Below are 25873 nucleotides of genomic sequence, written 5' to 3'. Positions count from 1 at the left end.
TCACCCCTGCTTCCCCTCTTCACCTCTCTGTGGGACGGCAATGGAAGAAGTCGCTATAAGGAGTCAGAGTCATACGGCTCTATTTTCACAGGGCGTGGTAACTTTGCAGCCAGAGGTGTGCAGTGCAGCTGGAGATGGGATGGGAATAGGAGGAATACGTTATCAGTAGGTGTGGTAGGGGCTGGCATCAGTCAAGACCAATAAAATCATCTCTTTTCCTTCCTACTCTGTGCCACGGCGCTGTGACAGTTTTGTGATGAAGAGAAGAGTCCGGAACGGAAACCTTCTCCGAAGAGGACACTGATGTCTGAATCGACAAGAGTGAATATATGGCACCTTAAATAAGCCGCCGAGAGCAGGTGATGTTAAATTAGCTTGGGGGGAGGTAACAGGTTTGGTTGCCGTGTTGCTCTGGTCCTCGGGGAACTGTTGCCTAATGTAGGACATGGTTGAATGATATTATGTGAAGAGCCAAACAGAAGTTGGTGCTGAACCACAGGGACAGTTTGGCTACAGGAGGGGGGCATCCGCTAGTCTGACAACTATAGACAATCCCCAGCCCAGCATCATGGCGCACACTGACAGTTGTGTGTTGGATGACAATCATTCACACCAAGGTCTGGAACAGTATGGAAAATAATTTCATTATCTCCAGGTCTAAAAAACATTGGGATTTGGTCTGGAGAAGTATTTAAAAAACATGTTGCTTTGTCCTAATTGTCATTTCACATATTATGATATTTTCAGTTATAGAGTGATTTGGCCCAGTTGAGTCATATTGCCCAGCCCAGCCACTATCAGCATGCAACACAAAAATGAAAAGATCATTTTGCAATGAAAAATGTGCAGAAACCCTGAACCAAGAGGAAGCTGTGGAGGAAAGTGATCCCAGGTCAGCAGAGGGTCATGTGGTCTTAACCTCTACATCATCTCTGAACACACAGCACTGTTTGCCAATACTGAGCCAGCACACATTACGTTGCACAAGTCTATTATGGCTGGATAAACTCTTCGCTATAACTCTTCGCAGTGACAAGGTATCACTTTGTCAAGTGATAAAAATATGACAAGGGCATCAGATGGTGCAGTGGTTTGAGTTATGACCCAATAAATTCTCGTCCGTGTCGATCATAAAAGTCTATATAATATTCAAATTAGTCCCATATATAATATTCATAGTGCTGACATGACCTTGAGTGCCTGTCCAAACAGAATGACACACAAACATTGATCTCTGGCTTTGGCTTTCATTTGATTATCTGTTGCTTGACTACTATCATGCATTAACCTAGTAAGACGGCTGCATGGTAACGAGACAGAAAACAACTGTAAACACTGATAGGACAGAGCACAATCATGCACTATGCATAGAAATAAATACATCTTAATGTTTTAAATGCATAGCATGGACCATATAGTGTAGTATGCTTTGTGTATGTCCCTCTGCAGCTCCACACACCAGCATCTTTTATTCAAGTGGCCTGATTCCATAGTTTGAATCTAATGCATGATGGCATCCTCTGATCACATGCGGCCCCCTCCTGAGCCGCATGAACAGCAAATGAACAGCGGTTACAGCTCTGCACTAAGTCCCATCAATATTGCACAGCACATGTACAGTGGAAGGATTGTCTGATATTCTGGCTTATGGGAACAGAATTTGAAGTGTAAGATGTATGTTTTGCTTTTTCTTTGATACTGCAGCAGCAAGAAGGGGGAAAAAAAAGGGGGGAGAGGGTCTATTGGGATATTTGCTTCCATCACAACAACACAGATTTAATCCTCCGCCGGGTTCTTGTTGATCTGCCGTTTCTGAACTTAAGGCCACTGTATCTCTAGTTTAAATACTGATAGATGAAAGTAGCTTCTCAGAGAGAGAGAGAGAGAGAGAGAGAGAGAGAGAGAGATTAAAAACTTAAGCTGAGAGTCGACTCTGAAGACTCTGAAGTCTCTGCTTGTGCTGTAGATTAACGCTTTAAGTTAAGTGTGTGTGTGTGTGTGTGTGTGTGTGTGTGTGTGTGTGTGTGTGTGTGTGTGTATTGTAGACCATCCACCAGCAGCCCCAGTGCAATCCCCTTTCTGTGTAGTGCCTCATTGCTGCATTTATATTTTAAGTCCCCACTGGGTTAGATGGAGGGAGAGAGAGAGAGAGAGAGAGAGAGAGAAAGAGAGAGAGGCAGAGAAAGATAAAGACAAAGGGTAAAAAGAGAGACAAAGATGAGATTGAGGAGATTGGGGGCCAAAAGATGGAGAAAGATGGAGGGAAGAAGACAGGGCAGGGAGCGACCTCCCGGAGCGCTGATGGTGCTGATGAATATTGGAGGGGAAGGCTGCGGCGAGGAGGTGGGTGGGAGCGGAGAGAGAGAGAGAGAGAGAGAGAGAGAGAGATGGAGGGAGAGAGAGATGGAGGGAGAGAGATCGGGGCTGAGGAAATATGCTCCTTTGTTATGGTTTTAATGGGAACTGTCAGAGCTGGAGAGAGAAAGGTCAGCCAGAAAGCCAAGCGTGGCGGCAGGCAGATCTTCAGCTGATACACACACACACACACACACACACACACACACAGATGCATGCATACCCACACGTATACGTATTCATAAGCATATCTACAGATACAGATGCACACACACACATACACACACAAAAGACACAGGCATACCGATGCTTGATTGCCGACACACACACACACACACACACACACACACAGACGCGCAGCCACAGATACCAGATACACATATTCACACAGATGAATGCACAATTACACACAGATGCATACACAGTGACATCACACATTAAACACACATGCACACACTCATATAGTCTCTTCAGAATATGCATGCAGTACAATGCCTCCAACAGAGACAAAGAGATATGCATGTACAGATACTCATATACACACACACACACACACACACGCACACACACACGCACACACACACACACACAGAGCTCGCTGTGTGGGTGGTGACGGTCAGAAACAAGATGTTTCTTCACGGCCTTTCCTTCTTCATCAGTCTGTCTTGTTTACCACTTTAAACATTATTTTGGGTAAACTCATGTGACATTCAAGACATTCAAAACTTTTAGTGACCTAACATGGAAAAAACAGGCCCAATGTGGGAGATATTTATTTTGGATCTCATGGATTATTCATCTTTGTATTCAGCACTTTAAAGTTGTATATTGCAGCTGTCAATAACTTATTTTGTTTGAATTATTAATTGTTGAACCCAACAAGTGGATTTTGATCTTTTCTGATGTAAAATTGGTCTCATGTAGAGTTATATTGGCCTGGGTTCATGAAAAAAATGAAAGATTTAATTCCAAATTTATCCAAAAAATAGTAAAGAAAACAGAGTGCTGCTTTGGCTTAGAGGATTTAGAAACAAAAAGTGCCCTTTGGAAAAACAAGGCAACTCTGGCAAAACAGGGATAAGAAAAATCCAACACATCTTCTGAAACTAGTGTTCTTCTCAAATATTATTCTTTATTCTTTAGTCTTTACTTAGCTTGCAAAGTTAAAAATGTCAACACCAACGCATTGCGGCACGGCTGCCCACATCAGCTGCCTTGATATTTTCAGAAGAGAGAGTCACCTTGGACTTGTTTTATCCTTGTGTTGCCACATTATATATATATTTTTGCTGTAGTAAGTAAAGTAACGGCCTTAAGGTGATGATAATAATATGATACTTTAATGATCTCCATAGGGAAATTCTCTTTTCGCTTGCCCCCTCCACAGGGAGGTCAGAGGTCAGAGGCTACAGAACTTTATTGTTGACAAACAAGGTCTGTCAGACTGAGAGTTAATGTGTATGTAAATGCAGTTGTCTTTTTTATATTTTTAGAGAGGAATCCAGCTTTCTCTCCCCTCTGGATTTTGTAGAGGGCGGTTGCTGTGCTCTCTGCAACAAAAGCCAACTCTGTCCACTGTGAACTTATCAGCCGACACTATCTAATAATATCACACTAGTCTTTTGGTGGAAGCTAAAGCCACTGGCTAATGTCAAAACCTTGTGTCTTTGTGTGTGTGCATGTGTGTGCATGCCATTGTGTGTATTTGTGTATATGTAGTAAGATGAAAAAAAAGAAGTCCTTTGTTTGAACTGGGACCATTTGAGTGTTAGAATAAGGACTGTAAAGGTATGGATGCATTTACACCTGAATTGTGTTGCATGTTAATGCCAGGTGGAAAAGCAGTCTGGGTCTTGTTTGAATGTGCAGACATCCTACAACTAGTGAGTCTCCCAATAGGAGGTATGTGTACTCATACACCTGCATACAAACAGACAGACACACACACACACACACACCATTTAATATTGCATTATTAAATGGGTATCAAACAGACGAGTGATCGCTCTCTAAATAACAACCCTCAGCACTTCAGTGCCGGTGGTTCACAGGCCCTTCTGCCGGCCGCTGTGTTTACAGTAGAAATTGAAGCCTCTGAAATTTTTATGCGCTCCATTCGCTGTTGGTTGAGTGCTCTGCTCTCTAATACTGAGTATGGGCATGGGAGAGCAGCGCTCTATGCCTATCTATAAAATATTGACCGTTTGCCCGTCATGAAATATTGACCGTGTTTGCTGAGGCTTCGCAGGCTTCGTCGCTGGGGAGACTCGAAGAAATGTATTTGAAACATTCTTAAGTGTGATGCAGGAAAAAGCTCGCATTCGGAATACAAAACAGAAGCTCACTTGGCATATTGAACGATAATGATAGGTATATATTTTCTTCAGTGATGAGTTGAGAAGAAGAGGAGAATCATCTCATGAAAGTAATTATTCCTCTGCCTTTATGAGAGAAAGGAAGACAAAGAGAGAGAGTAAGAGAGAGAGTCATCATTCCTCATCATGCAAAAAACACAGAGAGAGAGAGAGAGAGAGAAAGAGAGAGAGTGCCAGTTAAAGACAGATGTGAAGGAAGAGAGAGAGAGAAAGAAAAGACAGAGAAAGAGAGACGGCAAGAAATGGGGAGAAAAACTGAAACAAAATATAAGGAGAAAGAGGGAGAGAGGATAAAGAGAGAATGAGGAAGTATAAAGTCAAGCAGCATGATACTGTGTGTTGGTGTTGTGGCAACGCAGCGCTCTCACTTGGCAGAACACCTCTGAGCTGCCATACACATCCAATTCATCCACTTTATGAGCTCACACTAACATTTTCTCTTCCTGAATTGGCATTTGTGTGTGTGTGTGTGTGTGTGTGTGTGTGTGTGGGTCCACCGGGGGGCTACACAGCTTTGTCATTGTTATTCTTCTTTCACTTTTATCACCCTCTTTATCTCTTTTTCTCTCGCTTTTTAGCTCTCTCTCTTTGTCTTTCTGTGTATTCGTCCCCCCCGGCTCTGACTCTCCATCCTTCTCTCTCTCTCTCTCTCTCTCTCTCTCTCTCTCTCTCATTCTCTCTCTCCTCTCTCGTTCCATCTTTCATTCCCTCTTTTTCTTTGTCTCATTCTCTAAAACAAATCTATATCATGTGAAAGTGGTGGTGTAACTTCATCGCTTTGCCTTGAGGCACTGGGGTTTGCGCGCACACATACACACACACACACGCACACACACACACATTCTAAGGGCAGAGTGTGTGAGGTCCTGTCACTTCTGCACTGCATGGCTGACTGGCCCTGATTATGGTATTGTCCTCCCTATTATAACTGCACATACACACACACACACACACAAACACACACACCTACACATACTTCCTCTCACTCAAATATACACACCGATACAGACACACACACATTCATAGGCACATGCAACCATAAACACACACCCTTTCACATATATAGTACATATACATCTAACACACACGTCTTACACGTCAAGGCATGCACACAAACACTCTTTCTTTCACACACTTACCCACAACACACATGAACACATACGCATACACACTCTTTCTCTTGTTCACACACACACACACACACACGTAGCCAAGGGGTACATCCGCACAGTGCTCTACAGGGGTCTGTCTAATGAGCAATCACTTTGATTTTCCAACAAACAAACAGTGGAGAGGCTGATGGGAGGTTGGTAGTTTGATTGCTTCATTGGAGATGCAGCAGCGCTTTACACACAAGGGATTTCTCTGGCTTAGTATGCAGTGTGTGTGTGTGTGTGTGTGTGTGTGTGCGCGATGGGGGGGTTGTAAGGGGTGTTTTTAACAAGGTGTGGTGTGTGTGTTCTCGTGCATGTGTGAAGGCATCCAAAAAAAAGTAATACTGGTTGGCATCGGTCAACCACAACAACTGCTCTTGTTGCCATGGTGATTTTGCGAAACAAGAGGCTCGACCGTCCGATGTGCTCTCATACGATAAAAAAATACGTACACTTTGTATCTCCTACCTTAAATGAATGGGAAGCCAATCCAAAATATGCCATTCCATCTTTTCCCCTGGACACCAAAATAAAGAAGAAGAAGAAGAAACGCCTTTGTTTTTGCTTATTCACTGTATTCTTTTCATTGGAAGAGGAGACAAGGACAACAACTGGACAAACATAGATATGTACATCCAATTTGTTAGACATTTCAACATTCACTTTGTCTTCACCGCCACGGTAGAAGGTAAACGTTTGGAAAATTCAACTTTTTCCATCAAATTCTGTCTGAACCAGTGAGTTTACCACCAATCTCCTAATGAAAACAATGAACATCCAGTTTGCTGTCAGTGTGAATGCAGCATTAGAAGAAGGAAACGTGTGTGTTTGTGTGTTTATGCTTGTTTGTGTGTGCATGTGTGTGTGTGTGTGTGTGTGTGTGTGTGTGTGTGTGTGGTTGAGAGTCACACCACAGGCAGTGAAGGTGTCTATCCATGTGACACACACTCCCATGAAGCACTCGACTGAAGACTTCCTCGGTCCAACTCCTTAACACTAAAGGAACAAAGAGCCAATTAAAAAGATGTGAATTAACGTCTGGCTAAAAATATCATAATCACTGAGCTCCCAGGGACTTTTTTTTTTTTCCCCTCTTTTTTTCAGCGTGTTTGTGTTTGTCTGCTTGGACTGTAATTGTTTTCTTCTTTTCCCATCGAGTTTTACACCCATCTACATGAGGGTCCCTGCCAAGTGAATCTCATGTGAGAAATGGAAGCCTCCCAAAACCATCAACACCCCGACCGAGCAGATGGACGGCGCGCGCTGCCGTCTGCCTCCGGCTGCCGTTAACCTCCTGTCGTACCATTTTTTTTGGTGTTTTTTTTTTTTTTGCCCATTCTCCTCTGAGACCGACCCAAAGTTTTCTACAGGCAGGGTGTCAAGTGTGATAACAGCTACAGAGCGACGACAAAGAGCTGGATTGAAAGGTCCTGTTCGGTCTGCTGGTTCTGCCTCTGAAGTGTCTAAACAGACCGACGGGCAGGGAGCGACTTGTGACAGTGACATTTTCAAATTCGCTCTGTTATTTTTGACGCCTGTCACATGAGAAAACTTCTCTACATATGTCCTTCAGCTTCCCCAAAAGCAACTTGTTAGCACTGTTTAGATTCGCCATTTTAACCAGGTCATGCATATCTTGCATCCATATTTTTAAGAATATTTCTGAGACACCCCATCCTGACTGAAGACATTGCATCATCCTTATAAGTTACATTACATTTTACATTACATCATTTAGCAGACGCTTTTGTCCAAAGCGACTTACAATAAGTACATTTTGTCAAGAGTAGTCAAACCAACTGTATATCACAGTCTTCATCAGCTAAACCTTCCATAGGAATAAGTAGCATTTGTAGAATCAGAGAGGTATAAGTATTCTGTTATATTCTGTAGTATTCTGGATAAGTATTCTGTTGTGATTGCACTGGAGAGCAAACCAAACATTTTTGTCCAATAAGAGATGTTAAAAAGTGCCTGATAAACTGCTGCAGTCTCCAACTGTGATGATGTACAGTACAGTGTCTCCATCTCTTTATTACGTTTCACAAAGTGACGCCTTCATTTTTGATGTCAATTATCTTCTAAGAGATAAGAGACTCCAAAGTATTCCTTTCAAGAGCGAGAGATACAGAGAGAGGGATGGGGTGTGGGGGTTGAGGGGGGTGAGGGGGGTGGTGGATGACAACTTCCAAAACTTCACTGACCTTTTGAAGTTACAAGTCTGCACACCAAACTTTCTGTATATTTCTGTGCGGAGCGTGCCTCCTCTCTGCCTTTGGCTCGTCTACTCAGTCTTCTGCACCGATAGGAGATTTGATAGAAGATTGATGATGGAACTGATATGCTCTGGTTGTTCAGTGGCCCAGGTGTGTGTGTGTGTGTGTTTGTGCGTATGTGTGTGCATGCGCTGCCCCCCCCCCCCCCCCCCTCCCCCAGCTATTAATACTTTGTAGCTGTTAAAAGTATCATGACCTTCAGATTCAAGTTCAGACTCAATGCTGTAACCTCATCTTTCTTCATGCAGCTTTGTCATTGTGCAACTTAATCTCCTAAAAAAATGTGTTTACCTTATCTTTGATCAATTCTACTGAGCCATCTCTCTCTCTCTCTCTCTCTCTCTCTCTCTCTCTCTCTCTCTCTCTCTCTCTCATCTTTCTTATAATTCCCCACTGCATACTATTTAATAAAGCAGAAAGAGCTTAAAAATAATCTTTAAAAAAAAAGTCATCCTTAGTGCCCAAATATAGTGAAGTGGTTAGGATTTCTACCTTTGGATCAAAATGTTCCCTGCTGTCTCTCGCAGCCTCCCTGCTGTCTCAGTAAAGCAAAAGTCTCATTGGACTTGATGTTACTATTCTATTCTACTGTCGGTCTATTAAAAAGTTGCATTGTAGAAAGTATTAAAAAAAACTTTTCGCATGTGCAAAACCACTGACATAACTCCTGACTGGTCAAGCAAATCGTCTTGCACCCGTCACAACTCTGCTGATGTTGAACATTACAAAGGTTTTTGCACCCACTAAAGCTTTTAGGCCTGAAACCCCAAATGGCCACTAAATGCCACTAAATGTGTGATGAACAATATTTTTAATCCAAGCAGTTAAGTTAGAGAATTCAGCGCACTCAACCTGACCCAAACCCAGTGAGTCAGATCCGGTCTGGGCAAATCCCATCAGTCTCAGGGATAAATGTCAGACTCCAGCAGCGACGATCTGCAGGATCCACTGATAACGCTGCCGTCTGCCGGACTGGGGATTCCACATTGTAGACTGACAAGGATAAAACAGTGTGTTGTGGGTGAAGTGAGAAAAACATATCGTCTTGATAGCGCAGGCGGTCAACTCTGCCCCCCCCCCTCCCTTTTCTCCCCCCCCACACACACCCCCTAAGTCCTGTCCCTGAAGTGCTGTCCTTAAATACAGCTCTGCCCTAGCCGCACTTAAATGTGTCTTGACATCTGCACTTTTAACAGTCCTTGCAGCAATGTTTTTTGGTTTCGCACAGATGGCTAAAAATAAGCCTCAGGACACTCCAGGAGGGGACACACAGCCGAGAGGGGCGCTTGGCTGAACTGTGCGTGTGTGTGCGCGCATGCATGTATGTATGTGTCTTTGCGTGTTCACTTGCAACCATGACAATGTTTCTGACATGGTGATAGGTAATACTTATAGGTGATACTTATGATTGCAGTAGATATTTGTGATAAAAAGTGACTGTGTGTGTGTGTGTGTGTGTGTGTGTGTGTGTGTGTGTGTGTGTGTATGTGATGGTGTGTGTTCCAGGGTCAGATATTAACAGGGCTCGGAGCGAAAATGCCCCTGAAAAATTAAAAACAAAGGGGCAAGAAAAAAGCGAAAGAATATCCTTTTCCGCACATTATATTCCTTAAATTGGCATATATTCAAGTGTGAAAGTGACTACTGTCCCCTGTGGGCCACTGTAGGTGCTTCACAGGAGACAATGATGAATTCTTTCCAGTGAATTCTGACGGTTTTTGATCAGAAAACAAGCGAGCACGCAGCCTGAAGCAGTAGAAAATGTCACCATGCAGCCAGCAGGAGAGGAAGATGCTGACTCCACATAAAGCACTGTGTCAACAAACTAAAACAACCAATATAATAAAAAACTCAACAACCCAAGATGGACTGGTTGGGGACAGAGAGTGGGGAAAACAGCACTTCTATAAAGCCCGCTGCCTGTTTCCAGCAGTGGGAAAGAAATCAAAACAGTGGTATAAATTGAGTGTTTATTTGCCAATATGAAATGCAAATGTCTTATGTCCTAGAATTGCTGCCAAAAAGGACCAAAATGTCACTAAAAATCAGATCAATTGCCTAAAAAATGCCCTTTGAAAAAGCAGTTAATTTCTTACCCTGGTATGCACGTATGCATGATTATGTACAAGTATATAAAAGTGTTTTTTGTCTGTCTTAGCCATATTTTTAATAATAAAGACTAGATAGCCACGATAAACAGTGCACCATGTGTGTCCGTGTCCTCCCTTACCTCCTGAGTCTCCGGCGTGTCTGGGAGATGCGGCTATTTATGATGAACCCAGAAATGTGATGAACATATTTGGGGTAAACAGAGCCGGCGGGGGGTCGGGCCTACACCCCAGAGGCTGCTTACAGAGGCTCTGGAAGGTTCCCACAGCTGCTAACGCTGATCAGCCTCCAGCCAGCGCCTCGGTCAGCCGGGTCATCAAATATTCAGATATTCAAGTTGAAGGCCCGCTGACCCAGATGAGCTTCACACAAACTATCACATTCTGAGTTTCAAATGGTTTCCATCCTCAATCCAGTGTAATTTATGATACTTGAAATACTCTCCTCCATTTTTCTTGTGGATGAGTTTTTTCATTCTGACAGGATTCAAGAAGGCTATTTATTTGCTTCAATCGCACCTGATTTACATTTTATTTTTGGCGACATTTCAAAAGATTACAGCAAGTCAGCTTGACAGTTGGATGGAAACGTTGCTATAGAGAGGTCGGCCTTGAGGATTTGGTGTAGGCCCAAGCATCGTGTCGTGTAAGTGTGGGTCCAGTGACGGTTGAGGTTGTTTATAGAGGCAGCCAGCTGTGTGACTGTTTTGACAGGTGTGACAGGTTTCCGTGGCATTCCTTGAGGCAGGTTGATGCTTGATGCAGATTTCAATGGCAGAAACACTTCCTGGATCGACTGTTGTACCTGACTGCAGGTGACCTCTCATCTCTGTGCAGTACGTGCCACTGACACACACACACACACACACACTACAGCAGAAACAATGGCCAGTGTTTAAATGAGAGGTGAGAGGAACAACAGCAAGGAAAGGAGAGGACAGGAGAGGAGAGGAGAGAAAAAAGGGAGAGGAGAGGGTAGGGTAGGTGGGAGCAGATGGTTGTTTGGCTGACAGAGTAAGAGGGTAACAAGTTACACAGCTCCCTGTAGAACTAACACACACACACTCTCGTTTCCTCACACACATACACATTCACATTCACACGCGCACACACTTCCCTCCCCTCAGAGTTGATGCTGTGAAAGACATAGCTTAGAGAAAAGTGAGAAATAGACCAGAGAGGACTAGGTGTGTTACGCTGCAGTCTAGCAGGAGTATTTCTGCTCAGGGAATTCACTTTGTTCAGTGTTTACAGATTGTCCCTGCTATAAAGAGCTAGCTAAGATATTTGTGCATTTTGACAGCAGTTTGGCAGCGTGGCATCATCTCAAAAGCAGTATAAGTGCACTATGTACTAAACACGGCAAAAGGTGGAGGAGAAGCCAATCTTATCTGTTTTTAACCACGGCACCATGGTCTTCAAGAGGTAAATTCAGCTCAGTCAGGGTGAGACACTTCACTCCTCTACAGGCTACGTTACCTGGGAGCTATCAAACTTCATCATGGCGTGGTAAAAAAAAAATTCTACAAATCATATCTGTTCTTTATTGAACAGTATCTCAATAAACATGAAGTAGAGTTTAAATTATTGGGCACATTTTACTTCGTAGCTGTGATTCCCCCCCCCCCAGAATCCTTAATACACAAACAAACTCTATGTATACAGTGCTTCTATATATGTAGGCTATGTAATATGCTATACGCTATTGTTTGCTAACGGTTCAGTTGCAAGCGTTAGCTAGCAAGCTAGCAAATAGCTAGTGTTACTGTATTCTCCATAGAAGAAACTAAGGCAGCTGAACTAGGGATTACTTTCAAGTAAACTGATAATTACATCGGTCTGTACGTCATCTCTACAAATGCACCACGGGTCTGTAGAGAAATTTACTTGTTTTACATGAGTTAGCAGGAGAAAGGATTTTCAGCTCCATTGACTTGTAATAAGATTGCCAGCAAAAGTTAACAACTTGCAATATCTCAATAACCAAAACCCAGTGCTGTTTTGATAGACTGGGGGACTCTCATTTCATGAATGATGAGGTTCTTAAAAATTCAACATCTGCCTTAAGTGTGAGACAGCTGGCTCAATTAAAGAGAGGATGCACACTGGAATATTTCTCACTCATTTTTGAATAAATTAAGCAGAGGTTGTCGTCTTTTGACACATTTGCTGGTTTGGGTAGCTGTAAGAACAACTCCCAAGGAAATGGGATGTGGGATTTTTTGACCCTGATATTCCAGATGTTTTAGGGCTGGCTTAATCAGGAGCCAAATCTATACAAAATCCCCTAATTTACTTCCAGGGAGGCAGCAGAAATGCATGGATGCATCATAAGCACATGGATAAAGACTTTGCTATCGGGCAAGGAGAGGTGAAATAGAGAGGGAGAGCGGGAAGGAGAAAGTCACAGTGGTAGTGAAAGTGGGAGAGAGGGAAGAAAGGAAGAATAAAAGCAGCAGGGAGGAAGAGAGACAGAGTCAAAGAGGGAAAGATGGAGGCTGAGCGAGAGAAAGAGGGGGATTGAAGGAGACAGGGAATGAAAGACAGGCCATTGAAGAGGGAGAAGAAAGGAAGGTGAGAGGGGAGGCAGGATGAATGGAAATAGGTAATGGAATGAATGAGCGGTGACTGGGCTGCTGGCAATGTGGAGGAAGAGAGGGGGGTGGAAAGGTGGAGCGAGTGTAGCGGGAGGGACGACAGAAACACGGAGGGAAGAAAAAAATGAAATTAGAAAAGAAGACAGATTTGGCAGGTCAAGGGGAGGGCAGGAAGAAATGGAGGAACAAGAGAAAGTGGAGTAAAGAGTAATGGAAGCCAAATGGAGCGAGTAGAAAAAAACAGCGAGGTGAGAAGAGGTGAAGAAGAAAGGATAAGCGAGTTGAAGGGAGATGGGCGAGCACGCTTTGGCCATCAGGGAATATAGTCTTTGGAACGAGCTGCCTGAGGAGTGGAGCTTAGCAGAATCAGCATTATACTGTATTTTAAATCACTTTTCAAAGCTTATTTTTATAGACTTGCTTTTATGTGATGTGTTTTATCCTGTTTTACTCTTATATTGTTTCCTCTATTCTTATTGTCTTTTTATGTTGTGGTGTCTTCTTGTTTTACTTGGTTCAGTTTATTTTATGAGTATGATGATTGCTTGATTTGATTGTTAAAACACACACACACACACACACACACACACACACAGATGTGGAGGAGATTTTCTGCCTCTCTGTTCTCTCCTGGGAGATTTGTGTTGAATCAGTCAGTCTGCTGTACTATACTGTCACTGCATCCCAGGCCAAACAGAGGTTAACTCTACCAGCGTACAGATGTGGCTACTGGAAAGGTCCCACTTTTTTACAGGCCTGCTGCACTGGTGATGCACTGGTGCTGCACCCTAAGTGCAATTGCTTGGAAAATCCCACCATGCTGGTGGGTCGGCTTGGGTGTCTTTTACAAATGTAAAATAAATGAATAGACAAAAGTGCATCTTAACCCATGTTGCCTTAGTTCTGATGCACAGTGCTTTTCTTGCCCCTGCATCTGCACAGCAGCCTGACTCTGCTGTTCACTGTATGATTCTCCAATCATCTCCAATCAGTCATTCCGCTGTTTATTGGTGCGTGCATGTAAATCCACACGGATTGCTGTCTGGACCGTGTGCCACATGGTGTTTAAAATCAGTCAAAACCCACGTCTAGGTTTGTCGCTTTAGCTCTGGTGCTCAGTATGTTTCTCTGCCCTTGCTCCATCACAGCTGCCGAGCGCCGCAGTTCACTGTGTGATTCTATTAGGCGGAGACACAAGGCAGGGTTTGCTAATGCCTACTTATACTGATTCATTCCTGCTCTGATCCAGGGTGAGTGCAGTGCAGACGGTGGAATATATTACCGAAAGTAAAGCTACTTAGAACTGCACCATAATACCCAAGATTTCATTCCCTGTGTGTGACTGTATGTTTGTGGGAGGAGGAAGATGGAGGAAAGGGCTCTATGTGTGTGTTTGTATAGGGGTGTGTGTGTGTGTCTATATGTGTTTGGTGTATGGGTATAACCTTGTATACAGTATGTACGACGTCTGTGTGTGTGTGTGTGTGTGTGTGTGTGTAGGCCCTATGTGTTCTAACTGCATGGGCGGATTTGTGTACATGCATCTGTGCGTGCATGCATGCATCTTTGTGCGTTTGCATATGTACGACGTTTGCGTACGTGTGTGTGTGTGTGTGTGTGTGTGTGTGTGGGAGAAACATACTGCCCAGGAGGGTTACCTTAAGAGGGTCAGTGCCTTCAGAACAGTTCTCGTCATCTTCAGCGGACACTGGCTCCATCGCTGTAATTGCAAAACGCTGTTGTTGTAGCTGCTGTGAAGGCGCAGCACACATGTCATGGAAGTCAATGTATATTTCATAGGGCTGCTACATGCACTCAGGCTAGTTGTGTGTGTGTGTGTGTGTGTGTGTGTGTGTGTGTGTGTGTGTGTGTCAACTCATTTTCCATCAATGTACTCGTAACCACATTGTGCACATAGTCACATGGTGATCTACAGCGATCTAAAGGTCTCTGTCTTTGCCTCCTTCTCTCCCTTCCTCCCCTCTTTCTTCTTCTTTCATTCTCTCTTTTTCTCTCTCCCCTCTTCTCCTTTCACTGCCTCCCCTCTCTCTCCTCCTTCTCCCATCTCTCTCTTTCTTCCTCTCTCCATTCATCTTCCCTTTGCCACCACTCCCTCCTTCCCTCCTGCTTTGCTTCACCCTCTCTCTCCTTCCATCCCCTCTGCTCCCTCCCTCTCTCTCTCTCTCTCTCTCTCTCCCTCCCCCTGTGTAGGTGCTGTCTCTGGGTGCCGACGTGTTGCCAGAGTACAAGCTCCAGGCTCCTCGCATCCACAAGTGGACGGTGTTGCACTACAGCCCCTTCAAGGCGGTGTGGGACTGGCTCATCCTGCTGCTGGTCATCTACACCGCCATCCTGACGCCCTACTCCGCCGCCTTCCTCCTCAACGACCAGGTGGGTCTCCGCTCGGGTTGGCCCAATATATCGGTTTTGGGCTTTTATTAAAGGTTCCTTTAAAAAGTGGATATTTGCCCAGTTAGTGTCATTCTTCCCCGATCACCCCCTCTGCCCTTCCCCTTCCACAAATATCGCTCCAGTGTGATGTGGAAGAGTTTTTTACTCAATAGTCTGTAAAACCCACCTAAAAGAATTTCATTTATACATGTTTGAATGGAGAGTTTTAGTGTCTCACGATGGTCTAAATGCTGTTTCAGAGGCTTTTCTACCAACAAAAAAATATGGGGGAAACACTGAATCCTTGTAATTTGGGGGGGATTTTTTAGCATAAAAAAGCTCAAATTTGAGGATATTGAATATTTGCACAAAATGTCTATCAAGAGCTTGAATCCAAAAATATCGGTATTGGTATTACCCACATGGATCTAACCCTTGTTTGAACACACACTCATGCTTGGGTGTACACATACTGTACACACGTGATGCATACACATGCACACACACAAGAATGCATACAAATGCTTACATGCACACTGCTGCTTGCTGTCTCAATGACCACATGCATGTTTCCAGATATGATTTAACTGGATTTATTTTAGACCTGATCATAACAGGCATCTCTGGTATACAAATTGAAATTGAAATTTTCTTTCCCTCGCCAAATCACATTTCACTTCCTCTCTTAACGTCCTGTACAGTGACAGTGACAGCAAACACCTTGTCCCACTTGTTCCCCATCCACAACAAACCTGACAATCCATTTTTGATTAGTATGTTTCTATCTGAGCTGCCTGCCACCTTGATTAGGGCTGATTTGAATGTGCCTGGTTGGATCCATGCTTGAAAATTTCTCTAGTTGCTATATGTTGATTGGAGATGCATTGCATGTACACTTTGTTAAGTGGGCCTCTGAACGCCTCCAGAAGTGTTTTGGGTGATTGGATCTTCAATGCATCTAGGGTGCATTTACATATGTATTTGATCTGTTTTTGCTCTATTTGAATACAATCCCATCACCCAGGATGCATACATGGGGGTGTCATACATATTATGCATACACAGATACTCAAAAGCATACACACAGATACACACATCCATGTGAACACTTTCAGCCATTTGTAAACATACTTGTTCTCTCATTAGCTCTCTCCCTCTGTTTCTCTCTTTCTATTAACCTGCTTCTTAGGAAAATATATATCTTTTCAAAAGCAAAAGAATCTATTTAGCTTTTTTTTTTCGTTCTACTCCTGCGGCTTCTCCTAAGACTTGGCTCCTGCTGAAAACCATGTGTTTTTTTTCTCACTTTTTTATATTTTGTCTGTATACATATGCAAATTAGCTTTAAACCCTTAATGCTAATCCATTAGGAAGAGGTAGCCACACAGAACTGTCCTATTTTTAGAACTGTAATATGTTAGATTATAATTCTCTTCTCTTCCCTTATCTTCTGTATTCTCTTCCTCTATTTTCTCCTCTCCTCTCCTCTCCTCTCCACTCCTCTCAGGAAGAGGTAGCCATGCAGAGTTGTGGTTACTCCTGCTCTCCTCTCAACGTGGTGGACCTCATAGTGGACATCATGTTTATCATCGACATCCTCATCAACTTCAGGTCTGAACTGAGACAGATGGACAGATCTTCACAGTTGTTGTTTTGGAAATGTAATTTGCAGAAAACAATAGTAGTAGCTGTAGTAGTAGTAGTGGTATTAGTAGTAGCAGTAGTAGTAGTAGTAGTAGTAGTAGTAGTAATAGTAGTAGTAGCATTAGTAGTAGCATTAGCAGTAGTAGGAGGAGGACTAGGAGTAATAGTAGCAGTAGTAGTAGTAGTAGCAGTAGTAGCAGTAGTATTAGTAGTAATGGTTGTAGTAGTAGCATTGCTAGTAGTAGTAGTAGTAGTACCAGTAGTAGCAGTAGCAGTAGTAGTAGTAGCAGTAGCGAGTAGTAGTAGTGTCATCAGCACAGTAGTCGTATCACAACAAGTATCAATGCTGGTGCCATCTGTATCATTGCCACTCTTCCTTTCAGGACCACGTATGTGAATGCTAATGACGAGGTGGTGAGCCACCCGCTGCGGATCGCTGTCCACTACTTCAAAGGCTGGTTCCTCATAGACATGGTGGCTGCCATTCCCTTCGACCTGCTCATCTACCGCAACGGAGAGGAGGTATGGAAGGATAGAGGGAGAGAGAGAAGGTTGGTGAGGAAAGATGGAAGAGAGGGAAAACTGTCTGTGTGTCGACATGGGTCAGCCACCCTCTTGACCTGTTTATATACTGCAGAGGGGTGGTGAGAGAGGGAGGGAGAACAGAAATTGGAGGGAGGGAAGGTGGAAGAAGAAAAGAGTGTGGTAAGGAGATGAAGGGATGAAGAGATAGAGGGAGAACAAGAGAGAAAGGTGTTACCTGGTTGTTCCCTCATCGACATGGTGTCTGCCATCTCTTCAAACTTGCTTATCTACCGCAGTGGAGAGGAGATAACAAATGGAGAGATATAGGGAGGGAGTCGAGGGGGTAGAGGGATAAGGAATGAGAGGGAGAAAGAGAAGCAAACGTGGTTTAGTTTCGTTTCATAACTTAATTCTCCCATTGTTGGAGCATCAAAATAAGATGTGTCTACCGCACACCGGAGAATGCAGTACACAAAGTCCAATATACAACAAATAAATACATACAAATAGCAGCAATGGTTCAGTCCAGCTATACTGATAGGATACGCAGTGAGTTGCTTTGTAGGTGATGGAGTCTTCTCAGGATATTCTCCACATAAGGAGGATAAAAACGGCAGAGGCCCAGGTTGGCAGGATCACAGAGCAAAGCAGCTCAGCACAGGGGAATTCCATCGACGGAGTAAGTGGTACTTGAAATGCATCTTTAAGTAATGGCAAACTTGTTAGTAATAAAAACGAATATTATTTGTAGTGATTAAGCCATCCGCCGAACCAAAAATGATGAATGTGGATGCTCCTCAACATTCAAATACTGCCCAGGGAAACATTTGCCAAGGTTCACGTCATTGATGCTGTCCGGAATGGGCCAGTGAGCCAAGAAAGTGGAGATTTTCCTTAGCAGACAACCATTATTTACTGTGAGGGGACACACACACACACACACACACACACACACACACACAGTCGGCAGAACTAGGCTCTCTGCCAGCGCAGTAATCGGCCTGTTATTTATTTGTGGTATGGATGCAGCGGGGGCCAGCTGAATACAAGTGTAAAGGAAAGGGAATGCACGTAGTGAGTAGACAGGCCAGAGTAATGAATGCGAGTCAGGATTTACCTCCTCCACAGCAGTGAATCACATCAGGACAAGGCCGGGGCTGCTCCACCTCCAGACAGCGGGCTGTTCGGGAACGATGTGAGGTGTCAGAGCCCGGGGACTTTGTTTTCTGCCTGCTGTACATCATTGTCCAATGGCCACTTGTTAACAATGCTTCATCTCTACTATTCTCTCTCTCTCTCTCTCTCTCTCTCTCTCTCCCTCTCTCTTTTCCACCAGACCACCACTCTGATTGGTCTGCTGAAGACGGCCCGCCTCCTGCGATTGGTCCGCGTGGCCAGGAAGCTGGACCGCTACTCGGAGTACGGCGCGGCCGTCCTCTTCCTCCTTATGTGCACCTTCGCCCTCATCGCTCACTGGCTGGCCTGCATCTGGTACAGTGCTATAGGATCGTCCGACGGAGCAGATAGGATTTAGGGAGGAATAATGGAGGAATAGTGATTTCTACGTCCGCTCCAGAGCTGGCAGACAGTCAGCTCTGATTGGTTTTGTCCCATTTATTCACAACCTGCTCCACACTACTGACCAATATACCATTATGTGACCCATGTCAGGGCAATATAGGCCAAATATAAATACTTTTAATGATTTATTTTAGCCTACTTAGGGACCAGATGGGTGAGTTTGAGGAGAGGTAATACAGTGACTGGCAGAAAGTTCAGACAGTCACAGTAAAAAAAAATAATTTTAGTGTGTTTCTCAGTGACTGACCACCTACTTGATACTACCTGAATTGTCCTGATGTGGTAAACCGCTCCCACCTGACAGGCAAAACAGGCTAAAGCAAATCCCAATAATTATTTGTAACTACTATTTGACCCAGGCCTGAGGCACACAAAACAATTCCCATCAACCTCCTAGTTTTGAGCACCATGCTGCGTTATGATTGATTGTAGAAATACAAACATTATGATTGATTGTAGAAATACAAACATTATGATTGATTGTAGAAATACAAACATTAAGATTGATTGTAGAAATACACTCTCAGGATAGTCTTTTTTTCATCTTTATTCCTGACAAATGGCTTCAGCCACACCTTTCTCCTGTTGCTGGTACAGCGCTAAATGAAGTGAAGACAGATGTCTGGCCAAGTGAGACAACTACAAGGCTAATAAGATGCTATTACTGTTCAATTTAATTGTTACATTCATAATTATCCTTACAAATCAAAAGATATTAAATTACTTTTCTCCAACTGATGGATTTTGCCTAGCTCTGTAACACAATATTTAATTAATTGGTTTTAATGATACAATATTAGTATCAGTTTGAGTATAATTAATGATTAATTACCTGAGAAGCACAGACCGTAGGACTCAAATATTTGATCAATCTGCCAGTAGAGGGCCAGGTTTTGATTTCTGGTTAGAGAGCTTGTACTGTGGTACCTCTATGTCTATAATCCTCTCTGCTGCTGTCCTATTAAATGAATAATTACTAACATCAATAATTATATAATATGATAATGCTCACTGTTTTCATTGTGCCTAGGTACGCCATTGGCAGCGTAGAGAGGAACGGTTCTATTGGTTGGCTCCATTCGCTGGGGGACCAACTGGGGAAACACTACAACGACTCCATCCCAGGTACTGAGAGCAAAAATACTGGAGTACTTGCAGTAGTTACAGTTACAGTAGTGTAGTAGTTGTACTGGCTCAAACAAGTGCTGAAATACAGGGAAATGAAAGGCAAATGAATGGTAACTGTAACAGTAATTCTGTCTTTATTAGAGAGACGTGGTATCTTTTTCAGTATTGGTGTAACATCTTTATAATTTCCATGCCAGGTTCAGGACCTTCCATCAAAGACAAGTACGTCACGGCTCTTTACTTCACCTTCAGCAGTCTGACCAGTGTGGGGTTTGGAAACGTCTCCCCAAACACCAACTCTGAGAAGATCTTCAGCATCTGTGTCATGCTCATAGGATGTAAGTATCTGTGAATATTCCTGTGCTCCTCGGCTTCAGACCTGGGCAGAAATCTATTTGGGAAAAGTATTTGAGATACTTGATCATGGTTCCTGGTTTGTTTTATCCTACATTGGTGCCAGATGGGTGGGGTTTGCCAGATAGGACATTGCACAGTTGCCAAAAGGTTTTGACAATGACAGGAAAGCATCTGGAATGCAATTTAGTATACTTCTGTGTGGTTGACAGATTACCTACCAGCTGAATTGTCCTGATTAAGTGAACGCCACTCATCTGGTATTCCAAGAATGTTAAAACAAGCTATAAGATGATAAGATATTTGATCCATGTGTGGCTTGAACAACTGCCACATTAGAAAAGTCATTTGCAATTGTTGCAAGATAAGATGAAACAATTGTTCCCCAGTGGCTATTAAAAAAGATATGAGTATATTAATGGAAACATCCCTTTGCTCCTCGTGTTTGTTTTCTTTTACATTAAAACAGATATGAGCACTCTAATTCATTTCAAGGGTTAGAGTGGTTGGGTGGTGAGTTATCTAGAGGCAATCATTTAGTTACTGCCAGAATCAATGAATGTGACTGGATTTGTTTAGGATATAACTTATAATATAAGGCTTTTCCAAAATCAAATACTTTGTGGGAATACTGTTTAAATTCAAATTCTCCTCTTTCAACTCTTCTTGAGCTTTTCTGCACACACGAGTCAGCACAACAGGGATTATTTTACACTGGATGGTGTCAGACAGCATTGGGAAGTGTTACGTCCCCAGGGTTTTTTTTTTTATTTGCTTCAATATTACACTTCTAATAGATGCAGCGGGCTGGACAAAGCCATAGATCATGTCTTTCACTATGAAAAGATACCAGCTAACGTTTCCTTAATAAGCTCCATCAGCAGGGGATTGTAATATCCCCTTTCAGTGTGAATATGCTTATCAGCTCAACTTCCTCTCCATAAAATAATTTCCTCTGCAGGCTGGCAGAGGCCCGGTCTCCATTGATTAGACCAACCGCAGGATGACAAAACAATTATGCCGTTTAAAAGTAGTTCCTAGTCTAAACAGTAATTGAATGGTTGTTTTTATGCAGTTAAGGCCTGATGAGGTCCTATATTAGACCCTCGCCTAGTTAAAGCATTCATGATATGCCGTTGTGTATGCTTTTGATTGATTACTTCATCACTTTAGTCGGCCTTATGCTAACTTTTCTTAAGGCAAAGTCATGATACCAAGAACCACTGAAATTAATGACATTGATTTTGAGGAATGCTGCATATGAAATACTTAACACTTTAAATCAATTCTTATATCACAATAGTTACAGTAAAACAGGGACAAATAACTTCATAACTGTGCCATTAAATTTCATTAAAATTCCATCCACTGTCGTCCCGACAATTTAGCATTAGCCTGGCCAGAAAATGACTAAGCATGGACTAGCAGTGTAGCAATTCCCCATCATTGTAGTAGTTGCTTTAAAATGGAAGTGTACTATGAAAGTACTATGAGCCTTTTTAATGCTAAATATTTGGAGACTTGTCCTACATTTCACTAGTTAATATCTGGCCTGGGTTAAAATATATTCTAGATTGATTTGAACTGCTTGTTGTTGCTAGTTGTGCTTGATTACATCAGGTAGAGTCGGAGATGTATTGGGTCTGTTCGCAACACACACACACACACACAGAGTTGGTGATGTGGACAGTAATGGCAGCTGACACAGGTTGAAAGGTTAGAGGATCCAACATGACAGCAGGATAAAACCAGAGAGGCTCATGAGCGATACAACACAATACACACTCTTTCCTCCGGCTGAAACAAAAGCTTTTAGATCACTCAAGCTGCTGCTGCACTTGTTCTCCGGAGTATTGTTTCCTTCACAGGGTGGTGGCTCTTAAAGTAGCAACCAGGGACCCCCTCCTTCACGTGGTACCAGAGAAATAAGGAGTCAGAAGCATTGTCACTCCTCGAGTTCATTACTTGTATGAAGAATAGGACTTGGTGAATACATATTTTTCATGTTATGTCCATGTCAAAGGTTACATAAGATAGATAATTGGACAGGGTTTCGAATGGAACTCTGGTCTCCCGATTGAGAGTCTGCAGTCTAACTCCCTGCAGCACACTTTCACCCACATGACCCATAAAGTGGTGAACAGACCGACCGACCGACCGACCGACCGACAGTGTGACCCATAGAGCCCCTGCTGTCGTGGGGCTAAAAATAGTAATGAATTACTATCACTCTCATTACTCTGAGTAGCTGTTTTGTGTACTTTTTGGAGTATTTTCTTGTCAGTAGTTTTACTTTGGTATGGCTTGACCTCAGTATTGCACTTAAATCACATCCATTACATTGTATAAATTTGCAGGCTTGCCATAACATCCATTTCAAACAAACAGAACATGATGTATAATCCTGTCCGGTTTGAGTAGTGTTCTCAATTCAATCCTGCCTTTCTGTCTTGTGTTTGTGTGTCAGTACGTGTGTGTTTGTGTTTGTGTTACAAATGGTTTGTAAGTGACTCAAGATATTTCTCACCCATGATTTCTGTCAACAAAGACTAGAGAGAAGTGCTCATTGTTGAGACAGACCATCCGTTTGACCTTTGAAAGGAGTGAGCCTTGACAGATAAAATGACCATGACCTAGATTATGTCGGTAAAATGCTGCTCCTGATATTTGACAACTTTGGACACAAGACAAACAGCCTTGTTTTTAGCTTGACCACCATGCATTTTTCAGATTTCCAATGGGTTTTGAAAGGGTTTCAAAAACACCAAGGGTCATAGAATTTATTCAACCCATAGAGCAGCATGTAATCCTTAACTTAAAACAGGAAAATCAGCAAAGTTGGAGTTAGAAGGTTTTCATATGATGCTAGCTGTACTACATGGGGTTAGAATGTTTTCACATGATAACAACATGCAATTCCTCTGTAAACGTTTCTTCATTTTACATTAATTTACAGTAAATTAAAAAAATTGACTGACATGGGCTGACTGCTTAACAACTGCATTTCATTGCTATTATAAGTGATTCATGCTGTCTTCGTCGCTCTTCACTATATCACTCTATGCTGTAATCCTAAAAAATACAGTGCTTAACTAATAGACATAAGCAGAATATTATGATGAATGTACAGGAATTTGCCTTGGTGACATTGGTGTAGAGACATACTGACAACGTACAGTTTCCCAGTATATGGTACATACAATGATGATGTGTCTGCCATCATATGTCCAAGATTTCTCTCTCTCTCTTTCTCTTTCTCTCTCCTCTTTCTCTCTATATCTCTCTTCCTTGTCTTTGTCACTTCTGCACCTATTTTCATCATTCATATCACCCAAGGGCGTCACAATTCATAATACATTTCTGTCCAGTCGGGGAAAACAGCCAGGGAGAAATGTGTCAGGTCATGTCAATGTGTGTATGAAGTGCTGCTGTGTCCCTGTACTCTATATACTCTATACTATACTGTTCCTCCTTCCTTCCTCCTCCTCCCTCTTTTCTCACCCTCACCTCCACCCTTTTCTCTCCTCTCTCCTCTAGCCCTGATGTACGCCAGTATCTTTGGGAATGTGTCGGCCATTATCCAGCGGTTGTACTCGGGGACGGCCCGCTACCACACCCAGATGCTGAGAGTCAGGGAGTTCATCCGCTTCCACCAGATCCCCAACCCGCTCAGGCAGAGGCTGGAGGAGTATTTCCAACACGCCTGGTCCTACACCAACGGCATAGACATGAATGCTGTGAGTATTGCTGGTCATGCACCTATACACAAAGGCTGGAGGAGTATTTTGAGCTTGCATACTCATATACCAATAGGTTAGATATGAATCATGTATTATAGATGACACACACCCACAAACATACACACATACATGCATGCAAATGCTGGAGGACTTTGTTTCAACATGCATGGTCCTACACCAACAGGGTAAATGTGAATGTTTTGAGTATTACAAATAATATGCACACAAGCACACACACTCAACACGCACAAAGCCACACAAAGGCTGGAGTGTTTTTAACATGCATGGTCCTACACCAGTTTATACACATGCATACAAGCACTTACATACATTCTCTTTTTCACGTACACACACATGCAGATGAGTGTTTGTGCACGCACTTGAACATACACACATACAGTATAAAGGCCTAGAGAAGTGCGTGCAACATGCATGACTCAATACCAACTGATGTAAGCGTGGTGACTACCAGAGCAGGTACATACATTTGATATGCTAGTAGAAACATTGGTAAACACACACACACACACACACACACACACACACACACACACACACCCACATACAGGCCTCGATATGACCACAGTGAGTCATACCTGTCATAGGACACACAGAGAGATTGAAAGAGTGCTTTCAGCATGCATGTTTGTCTTCTGTGAACCTCAACATGACCTCTGTGAGTCACATTGTATAGGATTGGACAGCTTGCATACATACACACACACACACACACACACACACACACACTTACATGCATACAGGAAATGATGCGCTCAACAGCCATGGTCCAAATCACTTCTTGCATCTCTTTGTACTAGCTGCATTGACATGAGGGCTGTGACTCAAATGTGACATTGGACACACACACACACACACACACAAACTAGTGATCATAAAGGCGACACACACTTGACATCCACTGACTCATACACTTGACACAGTGTATGAGTCAGTGGATGTACTTATACTTACTCTCATTACATATGCACATTGTATATACAGTATATATGACCAGGATGTATAGATCTATAAGTGTATATTTAAGTGTGAGACTAGCCCTGACCCGTGCACAGTTATGTGCACGGGTGTTATCGATTTGGAGCTGTTGGTATTTTTTTTAGTACAGAATGGCAGTGCTTCGTAAGCTGTTTCATAAAGTCAACTTAAAAACTTTCCACTTTATAGAGGGAGTTCCACTTATAAATATCTCCACTCACAACTTCAGCTAGACTTTCCAACTTCCAACTTCCTTTTAAATTGCCAGGCGGAACATATAACTAATCAGTGCCTCATTATTGTCCGTGATGCATTAGAGAAACACAGAATAACCTCATTTGGGCGCGAAGTCCCAACGCAAACGCAATATTCCATCATCTTAACCCTGTTTCGTTTCAGCGTAATAAGTGATTCAGTGAAGTACGCAGGGAACAAATGGGCGAGCATCCGAGGGGACTTGTTTGCCAGTCGCACCCCCCCCCCGCCCCCCTCATTATGTTGCTCTCCTGAAGGCCTAGTGAAACGCAGCAGGGCGAGCTGACTGGATTAGGGAATGTTTACTGTAATGATTATGATGATTGGATGGTGTAGAGTGTAGACTCTGCCTGTCTCAACGACTGATTCAATCAGCTGCAACCTCTTTCATTCC

General features: G+C 43.0%; 1 protein-coding gene across 1 annotated transcript in view; it reads left to right on the top strand.

The window, feature by feature from the left end:
- Positions 1 to 25873, top strand: part of kcnh2b (potassium voltage-gated channel, subfamily H (eag-related), member 2b) — a 234958-nt gene that overhangs the window by 199190 nt on the left and 9895 nt on the right. Inside the window, exons 7-13 of the mRNA XM_078291397.1 lie at positions 15077 to 15256; positions 16764 to 16867; positions 17284 to 17422; positions 18762 to 18916; positions 20037 to 20131; positions 20332 to 20472; positions 24026 to 24225. Of these exons, the coding sequence (XP_078147523.1) occupies positions 15077 to 15256; positions 16764 to 16867; positions 17284 to 17422; positions 18762 to 18916; positions 20037 to 20131; positions 20332 to 20472; positions 24026 to 24225 (1014 nt within the window). The remainder of the gene's footprint in view (positions 1 to 15076; positions 15257 to 16763; positions 16868 to 17283; positions 17423 to 18761; positions 18917 to 20036; positions 20132 to 20331; positions 20473 to 24025; positions 24226 to 25873) is intronic.

Source organism: Centroberyx gerrardi, chromosome 22 (assembly GCF_048128805.1).
Source record: "Centroberyx gerrardi isolate f3 chromosome 22, fCenGer3.hap1.cur.20231027, whole genome shotgun sequence".
Lineage (NCBI taxonomy): Eukaryota > Metazoa > Chordata > Actinopteri > Beryciformes > Berycidae > Centroberyx > Centroberyx gerrardi.
Note: the sequence above shows the minus strand (reverse complement) of the source record. Positions and strands in the feature narration are given on the sequence as shown.